General features: G+C 52.8%; 1 protein-coding gene across 10 annotated transcripts in view; it reads right to left on the minus strand.

Annotated features, from left to right (window-relative positions):
* TNRC18 (trinucleotide repeat containing 18) overlaps positions 1-18,563 on the minus strand; it is a 94,830-nt gene that overhangs the window by 40,315 nt on the left and 35,952 nt on the right. For all 10 annotated transcript variants that reach the window (XM_067534207.1, XM_067534208.1, XM_067534216.1 and 7 more), the window contains 5 exons: positions 13,842-13,967; positions 10,325-12,118; positions 1,883-1,985; positions 1,058-1,263; positions 580-726 (listed from right to left, as the gene is read on the minus strand). In XM_067534207.1, coding sequence (XP_067390308.1) covers positions 580-726; positions 1,058-1,263; positions 1,883-1,985; positions 10,325-12,118; positions 13,842-13,967 — 2,376 coding nt within the window. The remainder of the gene's footprint in view (positions 1-579; positions 727-1,057; positions 1,264-1,882; positions 1,986-10,324; positions 12,119-13,841; positions 13,968-18,563) is intronic.

Below are 18,563 nucleotides of genomic sequence, written 5' to 3' on the forward strand. Positions count from 1 at the left end.
CACTGGAGGTTTTTAAGAACCAGCTGGACAAACACCTGTCAGGGATGGTCAAGGTATACTTGATCCTGCCTCAGCACAGAGGGATGGACTAGATAACCTCTTGAGGTCCCTTCCAGCCCTACATTTCTATTGTTCTATGGTCCACAGATCTCCAACAGACTGGCGGAGCCCATCCTCTTTGCATGTTCAGAACTGAGAGATGGGAGACTGTCGGGTTGGGAAAGAAAATGGTCTTCAAGGCTTGAACAAAGTGGTCCCAAGAATTAATAGCTGGAGAACCAACTCCGCATTGCCCATCAGTGTACCACCAGCTGCACAACTTCACTGCCCCCCACACACACACCCATCCTGCCCTAGAATTTTATCCTTGAAAACATACTACAGGCAGGCCGCAGGAAACACCTTCTGGACAGACATCTGCCATTTGAGCTTTGAGTGAAGGTTCTAAGCACCAGTGTCTCTCACTAGGTACTGTACGAGTACACTCATGGTTTGTTACCACAGGCAGACCACATCCCTTGTTCTGTCCCCACTGACCTTCAAGACTGGACCCCGGGCCCATCGTCGGTGCGTGCTTACCGAAGTGTGGCAAGTGCTCGCTGGGGATCACAACTAGCTGCCCGGTCTGAGGATCTCTGGCAAACTGGTAGGCAGAAGGGAGAGCACCCCCCATGCTAGGGGGGAAGCCAGGAGTCATGCCTTGGTGCAAGGATGGGTGGCCAAGTCCTAGAAGTGGAATCATCATCAAAACTCAGGTCAGTCAGACAATCAAAGAGGGCTCCCTATAGACACTGACAAATGAGGGGACGATAAAGAAAACAGGGAGAGAGAAGTGACACTGGAACGTCTGGCTGCCCACAGGGACTCAGACGTACAGCAACTGCAGGTGCATTCAATACTGAAGGTTATTTTCAGCGGGGTCTCTTCAAGAAACATCCCTCCTGAAATCAAGGAGGTGCCACTAATCACCATCATCAGTCACAGCAACCTTATTCCTCTTTTATTCTTATGGGCATATCAAGGGCTTCACAACCTTCCCCCTCCCTGAAAGACTCACCATAGGGATGGCTAGCTAACCACATGGAAGGGCTACCAGTCCTGGGTAGCCACGGGTGAGCTGCCAAATGTGAAGCCGGGTCGGCAGACCAGCGCCCTGAGCCAGTCAGGGTTGGCCCGCCCGTCACCATGAGGTTGGAGTTCAAACCGTTCGTGGCACAGCTGGAGGGATGCAGCCGGGCAAAGTCCGCCAGCTCCTTGCTTTCTCTGGTCATTGGGAAGCAAAAACAGAAGAGTTAGAGCCAGTCTTAGCGCGGGGTGCATTGTGTGGCTAAAGGAACCCACCAAGAAGCACAAGGGATGTCAACTAGCAATAAACTAGAGTACTGGGAAAGAAGGACAAGGAAGGGGAGCAGATCTGGAGATTACTAGAACCCCCCCAAGAATCAGTCTTCAAAGTATGGGTGAGAGACAAAAAAAGAGACCAAGGAGGGCACAAAGTGACCAAGAGTTCTGTAGAATAAAGAGGAAGGCTAACAGCAGGCCCAGCCTGCGTTCGCACGCCAGTTCTGTTCCTCGGTCAACCCAGAATTCTCTCCCTTTCCACCCTGCCTCTCATTTGGAGCAGTTACGGGTTGCGTGCCAGGGTTTCGTGAAGTCCCACGCTCCCTGCCGAACCAGTGGAGAGATGCAAGGCCACTATTCCCAGAAATGCCAACTCAGCCCAAACGTGGGTGCCTGCCACACTGGTGGTTAAATCCGTGGCTTCACTCAAGAGGGTAAACAGGCAGGCATTCAAGCATGATTCGCTAGGTGCATCCCCAAGCCCATGTGTGCCACAAGACGGCCTGGTCCATGCCTCCAGGAGCAAAACCCAAAACCTCACCTGAGTAGCTTCTCCTGATCTCGCTCCAAACGCCCTGCCAGGAAGTGACTGTCCCGATGGCGGGTGCGGTCATCCCCACAGTCGTCATCTGAGCGGCCATGCCCTAAGGCACAAACCATCAGCAGTTAGCACAGGTGCTACCCCTGAAAATATAAGCAGCTGTCCCCTGGTCAGATGTGCAAAGTACCCTCTGAACCTGCAGTTCTAGGGCTAATCCGCATCTAGTATCTCCAAAGGGTTGCAGCACCAAGCCCCAGAGTAGCTAATAAAACAGCTCAAGTGACAGGACAGGGATCAGGGACTCAAATGTATCTGTTGATCAAAGACATGATGAAGAGACACTATCTAAATGGGGTTTGAGGATTATATTCTCACACTATTCCCATTCCGGTCGTGTGCGGTTTGAAATAAACACTTTCAAGCAATTGAATTTAGCTCTGTTTGTCCCCTCTGCCCCTCCGTTATCTTCTGCAAAGGTAAAACAGACAGGAGGTAAGTCCAAGAAGAACTGATTCTTAAAGACAAAGCTGCTTAAATGAACTTTACCTAGGAGCATGGTGGATTCTCTGGCACTTGACGTCTAGACCGCATTTCATTCTATAAGATCTGCACAAAGCCCACAGCATCTGTGTGAACTTTAGCAGACGTACAGAGGTCAGGTTCTTTGGCCTGTGTTATACAGGAGTTCACACTAGATGATCATAAGGCCCTTCTGGCCTTACAATCTACAAATCTATGGTCTCTCTCTCTCTCTCTGGACACTTACATGGATACCAAGAGCTCCCAGAGTTCTAACTGTTGATGCAGAGAGTTAGGGAAGCGGTAGCAACCTCCTGCTTCAGGCTGCTAGACAATCTCAGTTAGGGATCAGGGCAAGACTTTCCTGGGCAGCAGTCTATCCTGCTCTAGTGCGGGGATTCTTGCACCTCCCCCTAAAGTGTCTGGTGCTGGCACTGTCAGAGGCAAAAGACTAGATGGACCTTGGGGCTGATCCAGTCTGGCAACTCCTGTGTCCCAAGAGTACGGTTAGCTCAGGTTATTTATATATTTATTTTCCTCACCTTTGTCTAAAGCCTCTGCCTATACCACTTATCCTGCCCTCCCACCCCCACACACTTCATTACTACCCTTACCCAGTACCTTCTTTTAGGTGGGGATCTAATCATTTAATAAAGCCCACCCCTATTCCCAGCAAGTCAATGGGACTAGGATGACGCCTCCTTGTTCCCCTGACCAGACACGGGCAGGCCCCACTCACGGCAGTGGCCCAAAGTCCTAACACCTGTCTCCCTTCGAACGGGGCGTCCTGCAGCCACACTGCTTGGTCTCACAGAGCCGCACCTTTGCTCATTTGCACCCTTTTCCCAAAGCCCTTGCTCTCCCTTCTGGCTGGGCCAGGTGCACTGGGAAGCATCTCTTCACATCAAGTCCACTCTGCTGACAGAGATCCTTTCAAAGAGAGGCTCCGCTGTGTATTTCAACAGGCCTGGACAGTCAGTGTTTTTAGCTGTCAACACTCCAATTCCCTCAGCTTTTGCTGTCAGGAAGAATATTGTAGTGAAACAACATCTCCCCTTCCCTCCTCCTCTTGCCCACTTCCAATGGGCGTCAGGTGGAAAGGGATGCACCAGCTTCTCAAGTGTCTCAACCAGCTTTCTCAAGAGGCTTTCCACAGTGCCAGCACATGGCTCGAAGCCTGCCTGGACGCTGCACTTCACGGACAATAGCTTCCACAGGCCACTCCTTCCTTGAGCCGACAGATCGCGCTGGATGCCAGCGTCTGGCACCCATTAGCCGATCCTTCCCTAGTTTTAATAGCTTCCTATAGGCTTCTCAGAGGCTTGCCCTGAGTGGGCGAGGCTGGCAAGGAACAGAGGGTAAAGGCAGCAGCCTCACGCCCCAGTGAGGAGAGCAGCATCCTCTCCGCTTCCCCTGAGAGGGACTTCTCAGAGGACAGAAACAGGCCCCCTCCGATGTCGAATCTCTCAGGAGCACAGGCCCTGCTGGGACGGGCTGATGGACAGAGCATGTGGATCCGCTCTTTGACACGTAAAAAGCTACACTCCAGTAGCATTCTATGCTGAGCCGCTTCATGCCCTCATGCTTCTCTCTGCTACGCTGGGACAGCCACCACTCCTCCCCATGTTAAGGGTGGCTTCTGCTGTGTTTACAACTAAACACTGTCATGCATCTAATGCTAGTTGATCTCAGGGTTGGGATTATTTTAAGAGCTTGCTAAACTAGCCAATATACACACACCCGCAGCCAAATCACCCAGTTTTTCCAGCCAGAGCCCTCTTATTTATTTATTTTTTAATCAAGGCTGGCCATCTCTCTGGCAGCTGAAATTCAGACAGAGCCTTTGGCTAATGGCCTCTCGGGACATTTTCCCTCTTTCCCCTACTAGCCTTTCTATTTGCAGAGCTTATTTTATTTATTTTTTGCCATGTATATTTTTTCAGATCCACTATTTATAGCTGAGCTTTTATTTAAAAAAAACCCGCCCCCCTTTTCCCTAACTCGTTCTTGCTGACACAAACCCCCCTCCCATAAGAAAAGTCCCTTTTCTGTACAAGCCAGCAATTGTCCCGGTCGGTGAATGCCCATTTTGTCCATCTATATGAACATGACGCATGGAGCGCATACAAAATTCAATCACTTATGCACAGAGGAAAAGCTTAGGCCGGTTTCCTTGGCAACCGATGCCCAGTACTAAATACCTGCATTTTACTTGCCAAATACCACAGATTAGCCAACTAAAGCCTGCTTTCTCTTTCTTAAAAGGTCTAAACATTCATGCACCGTCCACTCAGCGCAAGCAAGCTAATGTTATTAGTAGAATATCTCTTGGCACACAGGGGGAAGGAGAGGGGGCGAGAGAAAGAAAAAGAACGGCCTTGTTTTCTGTATGAAAGCCAATTCCATCACTTAGCAACAGACCCAGAGGCCTGTTAGAATTCAACTTTTGTTTGCAGCCTTTTAGTTTGGCTCCGTAAATTACATTTAACGCGGGCTGGGCGGGTTTGGGTGCCTGGATGGCTTAACAAACAGCTCCCTGTGTTGGCTACGGGACCTTCGGATGGCTCCAGCGATGGCCGAGGAGAGCGTGGAAAGAACGAAAGGGGCTATGGGAATGGGATGCAGGGTGGGAGGGACAGGGGAGGGGGCTGCTAACAGGGAGACAAATGACTCTCCAGACAAAGGTTTGGGCCGGGGGTGTGATGGCCGGGGTGATGAATCTCAGCCCCTCTGGAGAAGGGTAGGACTAAAAAAACTAAGCTGAATGTCTCACTCCTGTTCCCTCAGCACTGCCAATCAATCAATCCATCCCTCCCAGCTCAGACGGAGAGTGATGGGCAAGGGGGCGGGCTGACACGGGAGACATGCCAAGAGGAGGAATGTGGAAGAGTAGTGGCAAGGTCATGGGACCTGGCGTTTCAGGAACACAGGGTGCCCCCGTCTGACTGATGGGTTCAGAGGTGCTCACAGCTGGGAACCGCCAGGAGCTCACTCCCTCGAGCCTTGCATTTCTGCATCGCTGCCATAAATTCCCAGTCCCGAGCTGCAAATCCCATCATTCCCTCGCTTTCCTCCCTCCACTCCAGAGCACTGGTGCTCGCCTTCGATCAGGGTCAGCTGTAAATGGTCCACGCCCCTTCAGCACCCTGGGGACCTTGGGAGCTGGGCTTTGGATGCGTTAACGGGGCTGACACAAAGATCAGAACAGGGACCCGCTCAGCTGGCAATGGGTTGGCGGGGCTTTATAACCTGACGCTTCGGCCTCTCAACAAGACAGAGATGGGCTCAAAGAGGTGTTGTTTTCCTCCTTAGCTGAGTTCCCACCCATGTACAAGTGAGCCCCAACTCTCCTTGCTAAGCTCTTGGACCCATTCTCCCCCCCTCGCCCCCGCCCCCCAGCCAAGCATTCTTTCAGCAGAAGCCCTGCCAGCCCCCCTTGTTGGCTGCGCTCCTTTGGGTCTGTTTTTCATTGCAATGAAGGGGGCGGGGGTGTTATTACAATATCTGGAGCATCCCTTTAGAAATGGATTTTCGTGTAAGGCACAGCATCCAGAGCCCCTGGAAAAACAAAGTCATTATCCCCTCTAACACCCTCCATTCAACTGCAGGAGGATTCAGTCTAGTTCTGTCCCCCTGTGTCTCTGAGATGCATCAATGCTACTCCAAAATGCCCCACAAGTCCCATACAGAGGCGTAGAGCAGGATGGTACAGGCAAAGGCGACAACACAGCTTGGGGAACTGATAGAGCAGAAAAAAGATTCATTATGGAAAATAAGACTCCTACCACCACAATATCCTTGGGAAGCCAGGTAAGGGCAGTCATGGCTGCCATACAAGATGGTGCATCAGTTTACATCAAATTGTTTTTTAAACTGATTTAGTTAAACTGATGCAAACCACCTCTTCCCCTAAGTAGATGCTCTGATTTTTGGTTCCATAGCAGCTTGTGTAGGTTTAGTTTAATCTGCTTTTTTTAAAACCCAGATTTAACTAAAATCAAAATAAAACTGAACTGGAAAAAAAAAAAAAAGTGTCTGCTCAGGGACATGCACCAGCTTAACTAAAGTGTTTTGAAAAAGGAGGGACAGGAAACCCTGACACCTTCAATCAATCCAAATGTATGTGGTGAGAAGGGTATGTGAATGGACATCCTTCACCTTCGATCTGGTCACCTGACTTCAGAAACACAAGCAAATATCATTATAGCTGGCGATGGCGATTTCTTTTTTCCTGCAAAATTTGTGACAAAAAGACCCACTTTTTTGTCAAAAGTTTTCTATGAAGTTTTTCAGGGCTCATTCAAAGAACCACAATAACCCTGGGATTTTTGGTCTTCAGCAGCTGAAAGCGGAAACATTCAGGGCCCACATGTTTTTGGTGACACTGAAAATTCCCCCACTTCTCCCGATAAAATTTGTCTGTTTTTGGTGACCGACAGCCCAAACATTTTCAGTTTTGGGACGAAACACCTGAAAATTTGTGTCGAAAACATACATTTCCCAGAGAAATGTCAGTTCGGAGGAAAAAGCTATTTTTTGTGAAAAAGATTTTAAATGAAAAAACATCTACAGCAGCTCTAATCACATCAGAGCATTAATGGTACAGGCCTGCCCGAGACCAGTGAATTCAATGGGAAGACTGGTATTGACTTGTTCAGGCTTGGGATAAGGCCTTATTTGAGCAGCCTAAATGTTACTGCTGGCCCATGCCAGAGTCAGATTGGAGTTGTTCTTTGCTTGCTGAGGGGCCCTGGGGTTCAATTTGGTTCAATTTGCCTGGCAGGCTCTCTCACGAATGTCTCTTCCCCCATCGCACCTCCAGTCTGAAATGCACATGAGGCTGGTGGCGGTGACAGTGAAAGGGTGGGGGCTCCGGCACCAGGACATTCTCGGTTATTTCGTCTTATCTGGAGGAAGGTTTTAATCCAGGTAAGTCTTGGGTAATGTTGGGAGGTCAGGAAGCAGTTGGCTGAAGTGGCATAGAGGATCTCAGCCTCTCCGTTAGCGCTGATGTCACTGTGGTTTCCAGTCTGGGGCGTGGGAAGGGAAGATCCCTTTGGATCCTCAGCTACGTCTGGATGTCCAAGCAGTGGCCGTGGGTGAGTGCGCCAATTACTTGTCTGTACCAAGAGCTGTAGCCTTTTATTCTGGGCGTTACGGGAAATCTCATGATGGCTACCAATGCCTTTGCTGCTGAGAGGGGATTGCTGCTATGTTCTCTACAGTGGGCTGCTCCCCAAGAACACTGAGAGGCTAGACCGCGAGGTGGGGGCTGACTCTCGTTCCAGGGCAGCTTTCGCAGAGGCCAAATTACACTTCCGTAATCCGCGCTTGGCCTCAGGCTTGTTTTCCGGTGCCATCAGATGGGCCCCGTTTCAAACAGCTAAACCTTAAATGAGCTAGAGTCTTGTTGCAGAGACCTCCTCTATCCCAGTCCGAGACCGTGGAAGGCAAGATCAGCCAGGGCTCCCGGAGCCAACCACTCACCACGGTTTTCAAACGGGAGAGTGCTGGGGAGTGGCGCGATCCATGAAGCACGCGGTAGCTTGTACACCAACCCTGGCTCTCACCAATACCAGCAACTCCCTCATTTTCAGGGGCGCTAAAACTGATCCCAAAGTTTACCCAACCCCCTTCTGGCTACCCCGCCAAAAACATGCCCATTGGCTTCAGGAAAGGATTTGTAGTTTGTTTCACGCTGCAGGGACCAACAGGTGTCCTTTCCCAGCAATGTGTGTTGAATAACAGCGGCATCCAGTGGCCAGCTGGACCAATTGCAAGTATGAGTTTTCAGAGGTTCTCTTTTAAAACGCCCTGTTTCTATTTAAAACAAGGCTCAAAGTGTGAATTCAGTCAGTCAGCAACCCCCTCTGGTGATCATTGCACCTTGTTAAGGTGAAAGGCAGTGGAAATCAAAGAGGTGGGTGCAGATTGAAAAAGAAACCAGTTAAAAGTGATCAGAGAAAGTGTGTGCGTTTTCTTGGCGGTGGGGGCACGCCACAGCCAGGATGCAGGACAGTAGGAATAGAAGAAGCCTGGCATAAAAAGAAACTGCACTAATTAAACAAGAAAGCAAATGGCAGGTTTGCAACCCTCCTGCTTTAAAGCCATGCAGCTCCATGTCCGTTCAACAGGCCTTTTGACTAACACCAAATAGCCAACCAAGAGCCCAGCAGACAACTGCATTTAGCTCCCAGTCTTAGGGGAATCTATTCTCTAATTGATGCATGGGGGGAGTTACATATGCAAACCTCCCCTGAGCACCCTTAGTCTACATCAGTGGTCACCAAACTTTTTACATGGCGAGCATCCCCGCCCCCACGTCCCCCATGGGAGCCAGGGCAGGAAGTGAGGCAGCAGTCAGGGCCGAGGCTGGGGCCAGGCCAGGTGCCAGGGCCATGGGTAGAGGTGGGTCTGGGGCCCGGAATGGGGCCAGAGGCAGAACCGCGGTTGGGGCCGGGAGTGGAGCCGGGGCCGGGACGTGCTCACGTGCAGGGCTGGAAACCAGGGGCTGAGGCTGTGATGGGGGCCGGAAGCAGAACGGGAGCGGAGCTGCAGCCAGGCAGTGGTTGGATGCAAAGCCAGAGCGGGGCTGGGTGGCACTCCCTCCCTGTCCCCCCTTGGGGTCCGGCCTGGGTCCCGCCATGCCGTCCCGTCCCCCCCTCGCACATTTCTCTGCACCTCCCAAGGGGGGTGCACCCCACAGTTTGGGGACCTCTAGTCTAGCTGTACAGTTACTTGAATTCAGTCCGGTCTGGCTTGACTAAGGCAACGCAGCGATTCGGTCTTATTAGGCAAGAGCTACATTCAATGTAGTCTGTTCCCTGAGCAAGGGCTCAGTTTGGTCCTACTCGTTTTAAACCCATTGCAAATCCTAGATTAAATCACGAGCACAAGATTCGTGTTGGTGCGGTTTGGTTCGAAGAGTTTACAGGCACGACTTTGTGGTGGCAACACCGCTCCCGAGAGGGCCGGCCCCGAGGATTCGAATGCTATCCCCGCTCGCAGTAAAGCACAGGCTCTTTCATTCCGCCTAGGCAATCGTTTGCTGAAAGCAAAAGCAGGAGGGTCACGGACACGGGCCGAGCAAGAGTCGGTCAGTTCTGGATGCCGAGTGCTGCCAAACGTTTTCTCTGTTCACTTTGGCCCCGAGCACCATGATCAGCACAGGGCAGCGAATGAACACAGCCCACAAGCCAACCCTACCCACGTGGATCCACAAGGGAGAAGGCAAAGACGGAGAGTGGGTGATCACCCAACAGAGCAGCCCCCTTTGTAAGAGCAAAGGCCGGGTGGTTTATTTGTCAAATGGAGGGAAGAAGCAAAGATGATGTTGACTGGGGAGTGTCAAGTCCTATCCCATATGGCTCAACACAGCCAGATACAGGCCTAGGACGGGGGGGTGGGGTCCCAAGAATGGGAACAGCCCAGGCAAGCTGCCTCTGCACCTCACCCTGCCAAGGCCTTGGAGGCACAAGAGGACAGGGTTCCCAATGCCCCTTCGATCCTCAGCCTCCCTCTGAGGCTGCTCACAAGGGAAAGTTGACGGGCCTCCGTGGCGGCAGGAGACTTCTGGCTTGCGGGGCACAGGGAAGCAGGCTGAGGCTACCCAGCTCCTGCGGTAGAGCCGACAGAGGGCAGCTGTCGCTATCAAGCTGACTGGACTCACACTGATGCCCTGGAGAGAAAAAGCTCCCTGGGCTCTTACCAAGCCCCTGAACCAGCCAAATCCCCCAAATAAAACCGTGTCTAGGTTTTAGCCTCCTCTGCCCCCCATTCTGTTCTCATCCATCCCCAATCCACAAAAGCAGCCTAAAGAGGGGAGCCCCGATCAGCCTCGGCTTCTTGAGACTTCCCGCCCCTGCACGCCCCAGCGGTGCAGAGTTCGGTCCCAAGGCTCTCAGACAGACACCTGGGTCCTACCTTTTATGCTGCTCAGGGAGAGGGAACGATCCCGATCCGCCAGGCTGGGCCCCACCTTGCTGCCGCTGTTGTCCTTCTGCCGAGCAACCGCCACTGCGATGCCGACGGGCAGGTGCCGGACCTCCACCTCGCCCTGTGACCCGATGCTCTCGCGGCCAAAGGACTTGGCGCTTTCTGGTCTCTCCGGGTCTCTCTTCAACTGCTTCCCCGCTTGCTGGGCCAGCAGCTGCTGGATCTTGGAGGTGCCCAGCTGGGCAGAGTCCAGCTTCATGTTGCCGAGCCCGCCGAATGGGCTCTTCTTGCCATTGCTTTGCCGAGCTGCCGTCTCCTTGGCAAAGCTGCCACTGTACTTGATGAGGCTCTGCATGGCAGACCCTTCCCCGTGGGAGTTGGGGTGAAGAGCGTCCGGGGGGCCCCGGGACCCGACCACCGAAGACCTCGGCAGGCCGCTGGGGTCAAGATACACCTTCTTGGCTTCCTCCTCCGCCCGGCCGGCGTGATTGTGCTGGGCGGCTAGCACTGCCATCTGGGTGGTGGCAAAGTTGCCCATTTCGAAGGGCTTCCATTTGTGCTCGGGGGGCTTCAGCTGCCGGTGGTCCAGATGTTGCCTGGAGGAGTCCAAAGTGCCATACACCTTCGCTGCTTCTTTGGAGCCGGCCCTTTGGAAGCGCTCTCTTTCACAGGGGCGGTGTTCTGGCTCTGGGCACGGCTTCAGCAAGTCCTTGGTGGCCAGGAACTCCCTGCTTTCCGGAGAGCCCAGCCCGGGCCGGTTCAGAAAGGGCTCCGAAGCCACTTGCCTCTTCAGCGCCATGGAGTTGGCCCTGATCACAGACCCCTTCTCCCTCAGGACCTCCATCCTTTTGGCTTCGCTGTGGCAAGAGAAGTCCTGGGACAAGAGCGTGCGGGAGGCGTCAGCGAAACACCGCTCTGTGGGCGACTGCAACACGCCCACTTTGCCCAGGTCCTTGTCCTTAGCTTTGTTGTCCCGGGCCTGGGAGGCGATCTGGATGGGCCCGTTCCTCTCGTCGTAGGCCTCGACCGAAGGCACGAAGGTGGGGGCGACGACTTTGTGCTCCCTCCCGGGATCCTTGGCCGGTGGGAAGATGGTGTACATGTTGGAATGGACGGGCTGGGGAGGGAACGTAGAAGAGGGCGTCATTTTCCCTGGCTGGGATGGGTGCGGGGAGGGGCAGCTGCAGGAGATGTGCAAAGCGCCTCCCGAGGCCATGGCGGAGTCGCCCCTTTTCAGCCTGTCGGAGTGGGCGTGAGCCGAAGGCCTCATGTTCTCATCATGGCGATTGGGGTCCTTGGCACAGCGGTCCTGCTCGCTCCCCAGCGCTTTCAGCATGGGATCCCCGCCGCCGTTGCAGTTGTTGAGCGAAGAGGTCTGCAGCGGATTCTTGGACTTTGGTTCTCCACTGCCGGCCCCCCGGTTTGGCATGTGCTCGGCAAAGAACGGGGACAGCCGCTCCCCTGCCTTCACAGGCTTCTCCAAGCCAGTCCCTTTCCGGTCCCCGTCAGGTTTGGCTTCCTGGGTGAGATCCACCACGCTGCGAGGCCGGGGCTCCTCTTTCTGCTTGCCATCTTTCTTGGCGAAGGGCAGGGAGAGGTCACTCCGACACACCCGCTCCTTGCCGGGGGGGTCTCTCAGGCCCTCTTTGGAGCTCTTGTGCAGGTGCCCGAGGTCCTTCTCGCGGAGCAGGGCACTTGGCGTGTGGTTGACCGCTGTCCTCGAGATGGGAGCTTGCGGGTGCAAGGCAGCCTGTCCCGCATGGCCGGATAAGTAAAACCCATCTGCAAAATGAAATGGAACAAGGTTACCTTCGTTTCTCTCCACTGCAGACACCAAACCATAACTGCTCCCATCGGGAGCCCTAAAACTCTAGGCTGTAGCGAACGAAGATGGGAAAATGGGATCAGGCCAATATGGGATCAGCATTTAGATGCTCTTGCTTAGGGCAAAACAGATCCCAAACCTTTAGTGTTAGCGGAGAGCCAGGATTTCTAGTGGGATTCCCGGGCTTCCAGCATCCCCAGAACTTGTCCAAGTCTCACAAAATCCCAACCATCAAATTGATGGGAAAAGGATCTTGCCAAGATTCCCCGCAGCCCACAGACCTCAGACAAACACAGGCCCCCAGGTCCTCCAGACAGTAGTGCAACAGAGAAACTGCCTACATCTTTAGGGGAGATAAAACATCAGCCTCTCTTGTTCGGAAGGGTGAGAGCCCAGCATACCACGCAACGAGCACGAGACCAATCCAAGAACCTGCTGCTACAGTGTCTGGCTCATATGCAGCCTGGGCAAAGGAGGCAAGATGGGTCAACGACACTTGTTAAGGCTTAATGACGGTCATTGTACTGGTCAATGTTCTTCTGGTGTCTCAACGTACTTCTCAAACCCAGCCTCTGGCCTCCTCCCAGGCCCAGCTTTCGGAGCATCACCCAGTCTGCAGCTGTGGGGCTGAGCTAAACTGGAACACCTTGCTGCCCGGTGCTGTGCTGTAACCATAGACAGCACGACCCCTTTAACCCTTTGGGGACTGGGATATACACAGATTTTAAGTCCCAGTGGGGGCCAGGACAAAGTGCCAGTGGCTGATGGCTGGCACTTAGCATGGTAAGGGGTCACGTGGAGCAATCGAGGAGGATTGCTGCCAGCGTTGATGTTCAGGCCTCCATCATACCAGCTATGACTTGAACAACGCCCCCCACGCCCCCCCACTCTCTTCTCTAACCTCTCCCCACTGCCAATCTGTCCAGAAACCCCTTAACTCCGGGGCATGAAGTGTCCAGGGCTGAGCAGAGATATGTTCCGAGATAGAGCTTGTAATTCGGTTACTGGGATGGGGCTCCAAGCATCGAAGGGTTAATTCAGGAGGCTAGGCTGATGGGCCTGTCCCTAAAGGCATCCGCACTTCAGTATTTAAGTTCCCTTATTAAACTGCTGCCCAACAGAGGCCTCTCCCTTCGAGGGGGCAGGAGAAGAGGAGGGATCAATGCAACCCAAGGGCAGGTTCTCTCTGGCTGCTGGGCAGAGGATCTCTGCACACGGAAGAGCATGCTGGTTTAATCTGATTGCCGCCAGGGGAATCTGCCCTAATCAGAGCCACCAATGACCGGCCATCATACAGCCCACCCACGCAGACCCGGGAGGCCCCCCATGCTGTGATTTGCACTGCAGCAGCTAAGCCCATTTCCAGGAACACTTGTTCCACCGGTGCCCGCAGCATTTGACCTGCTGACGCTAGTGGTTCCCACTGGCGCGGCTATGCTGGCGGCTGGGCACCAAGTGCTAAAAAGCACGGCACAGCCACCGTCTTCAATGAAACCACCCCCTCCCACAGGAACACCCCTCCTGTTAAAACACGCCAGGCGTGGGCATCCCTGCAGGCAGTGGTAACGAGGGGGGATGGAGACCCCCACTATATGGGGAAGGTGAGGAAGGGCCCATGGCCATTCGTACAGAGAGGGACAAGAACCCGGTTCAAAAACACACAGAGGCGAGCAGACTGACCTTTCTGAGACTCAAAGAGGCTGTGCTGGCCCAGCTGGGCCAGGAGGGGGCTACCGCTGCGGGGGGCCTCAAGGTGGCTCAGGGGAATGTATGACGGGAACAGCCCATTGGGCAGATGGGAGAAGCCTGAAAAACAGAAGAGGAAACATGTTTCAGAACAGCCGGCTCGCAGCGCTGGAACAAACCCCGCCGAGCTACAGACTGTTATGGCTGGCAACCCCCCCCCCCCCCCCCATGCCAGAAGAGGCGGCTGTGACACACGGTGCAGCTTTGCTCGAACAAACCATCGCGTCATGCCAGGCTGCAGAGTGCCGAGAGTCAGGCTCATAATCCAGGACTCCGGAGCACCATTTACATCCTCCCACCAGAGGGCGCTGCTGGCTGCCCCATAACCCGCCTGGGGGTAGGGTACTTCTGTGGGTACAGACCACAGGGTACTACTGCACCCCTGTGTAGCTATCCTGCTGTGATGTGAGCACCGTGCCAGGGCACAGGCACCTGTTGGGAGCGACCAACTGGGTAAAAATCGGTACATTACTGGTGTTACTCCCTGCACCACCTCCAGCAAAGGTTGCCTGATACTTTTCATTTTAAGACCCTGTTTTCAGTTGCTTACGACTTTAACCCCCACTTTAACCACCCGGGTTGAAATCGTCCGCGCTGGGTGTCTGCCTCCAGCTCAATTTTTTTTTTTTTTTTTTTGAGAAAATTTCAGCAAATGCGCTTAAAAGTTTGGCAAAGTTATAAAGCCCCTGGAAACAGGGTCTTATAATAGAAGGCGCTGGGCAGCCAGTCTGCAGGAGACTCTGGGCCCGGTTCCAGTTCTGTGGCTTCCGTATTGCAATCGGTCCTCCCCAGAGTCCTTCCTAGACACCTTTGAAACGCAGGAAGACGACCGTGTCCAGCTCTGAGGGGCAGGGAGTGTCTTTTGTTACGGGTCCATAGAGCACCTGGCACATTGGGGCCCTGGTCTCTGACAGGAGTCGCTAGACACTACCTCCTCCTTCTGGGCAGACAGCAATACGCAAAAGCAGCTGCTTTTCAGCACGTAGCAGCTCCCTTCTGCCACCAACCGGTCATTTGTAGGCACAGCGAGCCCCGGTGCGGACCGCGTCGGAAAGCTTTAAGATCAGAGTTGACTTTGTGCTGTGGATCGCCATTTAAAAAGCTTTCCGTTGTAAAATGTAGAGGCATCTGGAGAGTCTCAGAGGATTAGGCAAGAATAAAATAACCACGTCAGATATTTAACCCGAGCACCCTGTGTGAAAATTTGCAACAAAATACCCCAGAGCAGCAATCCCACGGTTACCAGGGCCATGGCAGCAGAGTGTTGAGAGAATCCAGAACACAGCTGATTTAAAGAGCCACAACAGAATCTGTGTGGAGACAGACGATAACTGCAGCTGGACGTGATGTGCTCAGAGCAGCATCTGGGTGACCTAGTTAATATTTCAGATTATTTACACACGATTCGTGATCTTTTGAGATGTATATATTTACACAAGGCACACTGATGAATTGGCTGGGTGCACCACTGCCACCTACTGGATGGAATCGGAACGGCTTAATTTGGGGGTGATAACCAGGGCTTGTTTTTCAGGGTTTATTCGTTTAATTGGGGGGGAGGAGGGGGATTCTTTTAGCAATTTTAGAGTTCTACATGCATGTCAAAAATTGGCCGTGTCTTTGTATATACACGTCGTACTGTTTCAAACAGCACTATGTTAAAGCAGACTAAGGAGCCCTTAGTGCAAACCAGCAGGGTCTACACAGACCAATTCATGTGCAACACATTACTATGCTTTAGAAATCACATCCACATTACTGCTCAGTGTAGACAGACCCTTAGATACAAGCCTGGGAGAAGGGACATCACCTATGTAAACAAACGGCACTGGGAAAGGGGTGAAGTCAACATGAATTGTGTAACCATTTCTGGTGTGTATTGGATAAACAGAAATTTCATTTATTTTATATTAGGGATATTTTATCCACATTTATTAGTTAAAATCTAAAATCTGAAGCCCTGGTTTTAACCCCTATATGGCTAACTCCTATTGGAGATCTTTTTTTGGCCAGAGTGCTTTTCAGATCAGGATTTGAGCTTTATCCTAGGTGTCACTGTGAAGTTCCAAGCGGCTGAGGTTCAGAGTAGAGAGACAATTGCTAAATGCTTGATGGGCCGGATTTGCTACAGTACTATGCGTAGTTACATAAAAACATTGCACATACGCCCTTTGCGAGCCACGAAATGTTCACACAGGGACATTCACACTCTGCGTGGACAGCAAAATGTGCCTTTTTATTTCCATGGGCTGGAGAGAATTGTATACTTCAAGAGCACTCGTGCAGCTAGGAGATTTATTCTAGATTAGTGAGTAATGTGTTCATCCAGATTACACGATTTGTACCACACCATGCTACTTTGCCAAGCACTGGGGTAAGGCACAAGCCAGCCCTGGGAACAAATTACAGCCAATTTAAATGGGACTGAAAGTGTCCCATCTGGCCAGGCCCACAGTCACAATAAGGGGAGGAGACCCAAACCTGTTTCCCTCATGACCTAACGCTTGAGCCTCAATTCCACAGCTGCTGTGTGCAAAAGCCCAACTGAAGTCTGTAGGAGCTCTGCACAGGGAGCAGAATCAGTCTGGAGAACGCGGACATTTTCCAGACCGCAAATCAACTGAATGCTTGGCAACACATGGGACCAAATACCCTCCCGTGCACGCGTTCTAAAGCGGTCAAATATAGCTCTCATTGCAACCCTGGTGGAATACGGTTTGGGTGCTGCGATGGGCAGGACCAAACTGTCTTCAAAGCCCAAGTGTGTGTGATTGAAGCCTGGTTCTAAGAAGGGCTGGGGATGTTTTCCGCACTGGCTGTTGAACATGGCTAGTTTTCAGCACAGATCTGCCCTACGGCTTCACACCGATCCAGTGTGAACCTAATGGGGCAGTGGCTACTTCACCTTGATCTCCCTTTAACACTGTCGGCATAAGCAGAACAAACCGGGAATCAGCTTAGCTCCTGGCTAGCTACATGCAGAATTTCCTGAATCAGACATATCAATTCCCCCTCCCTCTACAGACACACACGCACACACACACGCAACTCTCAGGCTTTCTACAGCCAACCCCCCTTGCTATAGCAACCACGCACCCCTGACTCCTAGCCCTCAGTTCTAGCTCAGTTCAATGGCTTTATCAGGCCAGCTGATTGAAGCACTGGAGGGTGCTGGCCTGAGGAATAGGGAGAGGGGAATGGAGTGTGGGTGGAAGGTCAGAGATCAGGTGAAATCACCTCCTCCCCAGAGGGATGAAGGCTGTCACTGACGTTTTACACCCGCTGTCACGGTAACTGAAGCAAGGAGCAGAGCGATTGAAAACCAGCCTCTTGTGCATGATCAGGACAGCCAGGCTCTGGTGCACTATAGGAAAAACTCCTGAGAGGGGCTCTGGGGCTGGGGGACAAGCCGAGGACTTAGCTGGAACAGCACTGGGGAGCCCAGTGCGCCAGCACCTGGCACCAGGTCGGAACATGGGAGGTGACAGGCACACAAGGCTGGGAAGGGGTTCAGGTGACCAGAGTAAATTGCAGGCACTAAGATCTCCCCTCTGCCCTGGCTTTACAAGGGGAATCCATAAACTGGTGGGAAGATGCAAAGAACACATGCCAGCCGGGGGCACCCCACACATTTACCGAAGAGGGGCTGAGATGGGAGCCCCGCTCCAAACGGTCCCAATGTCCAGGATGCCTGAACCAGGCTCTGAATTTGCAGATTGGCCGCTTATTTTTATAAGGGACAGAGGCAAAGCCCCACTCCTCAACCTCAACGTGCATCCAAGACACAGAGCCCAATTGTGCAACTTGAGCCTTTTTCGAATGTCTCTAGAGCAGTGTGAGACCGGTCCACGGACCGGCACCAGTCCCTGAGATCTCACTGACACTATAGAGGAAGCCGGTCCCTGGTATCAAAAAGGTTGAGAAATACTGCTCTAGAGTGCATCCCTGTGAGACATTAGCTCAGACACGCCGAGAGACCAAAGCAGGAGGAGGGAGCCAAGGCCATAGTCAGTGTTGGAGCTGAAATCAGACCCCAGGAGAAGCACCTAGACCCCAGGCCTGTGATCACACCACTCGGCTAGCCCTCTCTCTCACACGTGGAGGATCCCACTGAACTGTGGCTAACAGCAAGCCTGGTGACTGGGGAAACATTTCCCTCCACCTCTTAGCCAGCAAGCTACAGGGATGGAGGAGTCCCAAATCCCACCCAACCAAACCAGATCATGACACTGGGTTACATCATCATCAGCCAGTGTGGGAAATGGAGAACACGCTCTGGCACCCCTGATTTACAGGGGGCAGATTTGGATCCTGCAGGTGGGGTCCATGTGCTGGCTGGGCACATAATGCTAGCTGGTTCATTTGCCTTAAAATTAATAAAAATGCAGGACATGAACAGCCTCCTTCAGCTCGGTGCTCCGTTTCCTTCTGCTTCAAAGCTCCCCCAGTGATGGAAAGACCCTATACCAGGAACACGCCCTCTGCACCCCACAGGGAAGCCCCGCAGCACAGCACCGGGGGGAGGAATAGAATCAAAATTCACTCAAGCGCCAGCTTACCACCACCCTGGGAGATGCACATTTCCCCAGTGGCGGCCCCTGCTTGGAGTCCTGGAGGCCACAACACACAGAGAAGTCAGTGGCTTCGCTTATTTCA

This window comes from Emydura macquarii, unplaced genomic scaffold (assembly GCF_026122565.2).
Source record: "Emydura macquarii macquarii isolate MOO-44397 ecotype Brisbane River unplaced genomic scaffold, CSIRO-AGI_Emac_v2 contig_3390, whole genome shotgun sequence".
NCBI classification, from domain to species: domain Eukaryota; kingdom Metazoa; phylum Chordata; order Testudines; family Chelidae; genus Emydura; species Emydura macquarii.